Raw genomic sequence first — 3,419 nt, 5'->3', positions numbered from 1 at the left:
GTTAAAATCGGATAAAGACTCACTGAATTATTTTAACCACACACACACACACACACACACACACACACACACACACCGGTAAATAATAACACCGATTCGTCCGGGGTACCAAAATTAAAGTGTCATGAGACTGAAGAGAATAAAATAATTCATATGTAGACATCGGCGATAAACCTTCCACACTTTCTGCATCTGGAATTTCTGCATCTGGAAATAATTTTTACTGAGTTCTAGGTAATACTTATTGATTTTATTAATCTGTGGAGAGACATACATGGACTATCTAGGTTAAAGTTAAGCCAGAGAAATGGGCGATGAAGAGAAAGTTTTCAGTTGTAATAAAAGTGGTTTGGGTGAGTTCTTACGGTAGTGCTTGGCGGGAGGTTCGATTTGGCACCATTCTAAAGAGACAAGTTGTAGGAGTACCGAACAGCTAGGCAGACTCTCCTCTTTGTTAACTACAGGGAAACCAGGAGCACAAACACAGTATTTAAAATGATAGCTTACTGTATATCAGACATGTTGATACAGAAAGATCAGTAACGCATATTACGGGAGGAAAATTCTGTCATTGTATTATTTGCACAATACGTGGTAACGCAGTGTAAGCTGATAGATTTATGAAGAAACATTATCAAAAATTCTTCAAGTTATTTAGATAGATAGATTGATAGATACACAGATAGATAAGCTGATTGACTGATTCATTCATTGATTGAGAGAGAGAGAGAGAGAGAGAGAGAGAGAGAGAAGGGGGGAGGGAGGAGAGAGAGAATTGACTCTAGATGTTCAACCACATGAGTTGCAGCAGAAATTCGTATGATCTACTTGGAGAGTTATCTACAGCTAATAGCTTTCAACAACACTGAAGTTCCCAAAGTAGGAGGTAAAGATAAATCAGTAGCCATACACAGAGTACTGACAGGAAAACACTCGTATCCCACACTACCTGTCGCATGATCTGTTTATGACTAAGTAATTATTTATTGTGGAGTAAAAGTTATTTCGTTCCGACCTACATATAACAGAGCTTGTAAAGTGGGTTACTGGAAAGAACAACAAGAGAACAGGAGGATGTGAGCCGAGGAGGAAGAAACTGGGAGATCCAGGAAAAGTGACGGGAAAACCTAGGGGAAGAACTGAGCCAGCATCACGACAGATCAGGATTCGGTCATTCCCCATGCAGACAGTGAAGCAACACATGACTACCCAGGATAATGGAAAGTTCGGGAAACCTTTCATCAACCAAGAGGATAAAAAGCAGCATTAGTCACATTCATTTATTTACTAAGCTTTTCACTATGAACCAGAAGTTAAAACAAAATTAATAACTAGCGTAATATAACACCGTATATTCATATGCACACAGGGCCACAGTTCACAACTACTATATACCTTTGACAACAAAAACTATATACAAGTTATATGTATTTTCAGCCATAGTAAAGTTGCTAAACAAAAGGTAGTATATATATATATATATATATATATATATATATATATATATATATATATATATATATATATATATATATATATATATATATATATATATATATATATATATATATATATATATATTCAAACCCATATCATAGCAATAGGAGCTATCTTAAAGAATATATTGTTTTCCGGGGGAAAGCCTAATATTGTCTTTGCAATAACGACTTAACCATGGTGTCCGTGGCCGTAGCCGTAGTGTCCCTTTCCAGCCGGGTAATGAGCCTTGCCCAGATATGACACTACAGGGAAGTAGCCACCCTTGCCTGCCCAGTATGACACTTTCTGTACCCGACCGTCGGGAAGGTTCACCCAGTATCCTCCATTAACGTTTCCGTGTCCGTCACCCTTTTCACTCTGACCAAAGTTGGTGTGTCCGGCGGAGACCCCGTAGTTGAAGCCATACGGGGTGGGCGCCTGAGGACATGGAGAAGGGAACCACATTAGTCTGGGTAATAGTTATATTGAGCAAATTGATATAACCATCAACCAGTAAAGCATATCAAGCTATAAGATCATTGCTTACGTGGTAGCCGTGGCCATATCCTCCACCATGTCCACCGTAGAATCCATGTCCACCACCATAGCCTCCATAACCATGACCAAAACCATGGCCGAATCCTCCGTGGCCACCAGGCATGGCCACACTAGCGGCCACCAGGAGACCCAGCAAAATCACCTGATGAATTAGTAGCCTTTAGATATGAAGATCCTTCAGACCTAACTATAGCTTGTATTGGTATTATACAGTACAATATGTGTCAATGACACAAGTCTTAAAATATTCATAAAGTCACTCATTTTGTAAGGTACACTGATTATTAATTTTTCTACATCTGAATTGAATGTGTAACAAACATGGCAAATCAGATATGCCTGTATATGATTATCGTGTCTAGAATATTTGCAGTGAAATTACATCGATGAGACATTATACAAAAAGATATTGAATATTTTGAAGACTTCAAAAAAATCGTAACACTGACTTCTGGTTAAGTACATACTATTATCTCTTGTGAAAAATCAGTAATCACTTGGACGATTGTCTCCATAAAATCTCTTGCTGTTATAAGATTAATATGTTTCCTGGAGATTAAGAATATGATGACATTCAACTTCATGCGCTGGTCTATGAACTTACTTGTGAATACATGTTTGCTGAAGATCCTGAGTGTAAACTGGATGCTGAATGTCCTCCTGCGGGGCTTTATATCCGAAGGCGGGACCCCAATCTGCAGCCACGCCTCTGGAAGCCAAGGTCCCATCGCGCAACGTTTGTGTGATGGATGGAAGAGAATTTTATTGTGACGTAACGGAGTGCCAAGATAATATGCCACGCCAGCTGTGACTCTCATAAATCGTAAATCGTAACATCTTCCTTTACTCACTCGTTTATTTTTCATGTTTCATTTATAAGTTGCATGGCCATTTATTCTTAATCAATCCAGTGCCATGATTTTATTAACTTTATTTATTTTTTGCAGCCACAAGATTTTTTTTTCTCTTGTAGCCTTAAGAGATTTTTTTTTTTTTTTGTAAAAGGGGTAGTGAAGACTATATGTAATCCATGCTGCTCAAAAATTCGCTCCAAAAAAAGAATTAGAGCTGCAAGATTTAGCAAAAAATAAATCTAAAAAAATAATAAGTCATTGGAGTAAAGTTGTTAATTAACGCCATTTCATTTGTTTACGATGGATAGACACTTAAAACAAAGCTCCTGGGTCTCTTTTGGTCTATGAATTACAGATTGGCCGTAGGAGATACGAAGTTGCTTTAACCATACAGGGAAATCAATGAAATGGTTATATCTCTATGGAAATGCTGTGCTTTATTTATTGATTTAATTTTATTTATTATTTTTTTAGCTGAGGATGGATCCCTCTGGTTGAAGGGACTAAAAAGAATTTCCATTAATCCCT

General features: G+C 37.6%; 1 protein-coding gene across 1 annotated transcript; it reads right to left on the bottom strand.

The window, feature by feature from the left end:
• Positions 1-1,668: 1,668 nt before the first annotated feature.
• LOC145392754 (uncharacterized) lies at positions 1,669-2,765 on the bottom strand. Its single transcript, XM_080267049.1, has 3 exons — positions 2,617-2,765; positions 2,027-2,195; positions 1,669-1,917 (listed from the first exon to the last, which is right to left on the bottom strand). Exons 1-3 carry the CDS (start codon positions 2,763-2,765, stop codon positions 1,669-1,671), a joined length of 567 nt encoding a protein of 188 aa, XP_080123175.1.
• Between the last annotated feature and the right edge of the window lie 654 nt (positions 2,766-3,419).

The sequence above is a fragment of the Coenobita brevimanus genome, chromosome 23 (assembly GCF_032717465.1).
Source record: "Coenobita brevimanus isolate Jiangsu-jjx chromosome 23, ASM3271746v2, whole genome shotgun sequence".
In the NCBI taxonomy this organism is placed as follows: domain Eukaryota; kingdom Metazoa; phylum Arthropoda; class Malacostraca; order Decapoda; family Coenobitidae; genus Coenobita; species Coenobita brevimanus.
This window is presented reverse-complemented; position numbering and strand designations above follow the sequence as displayed.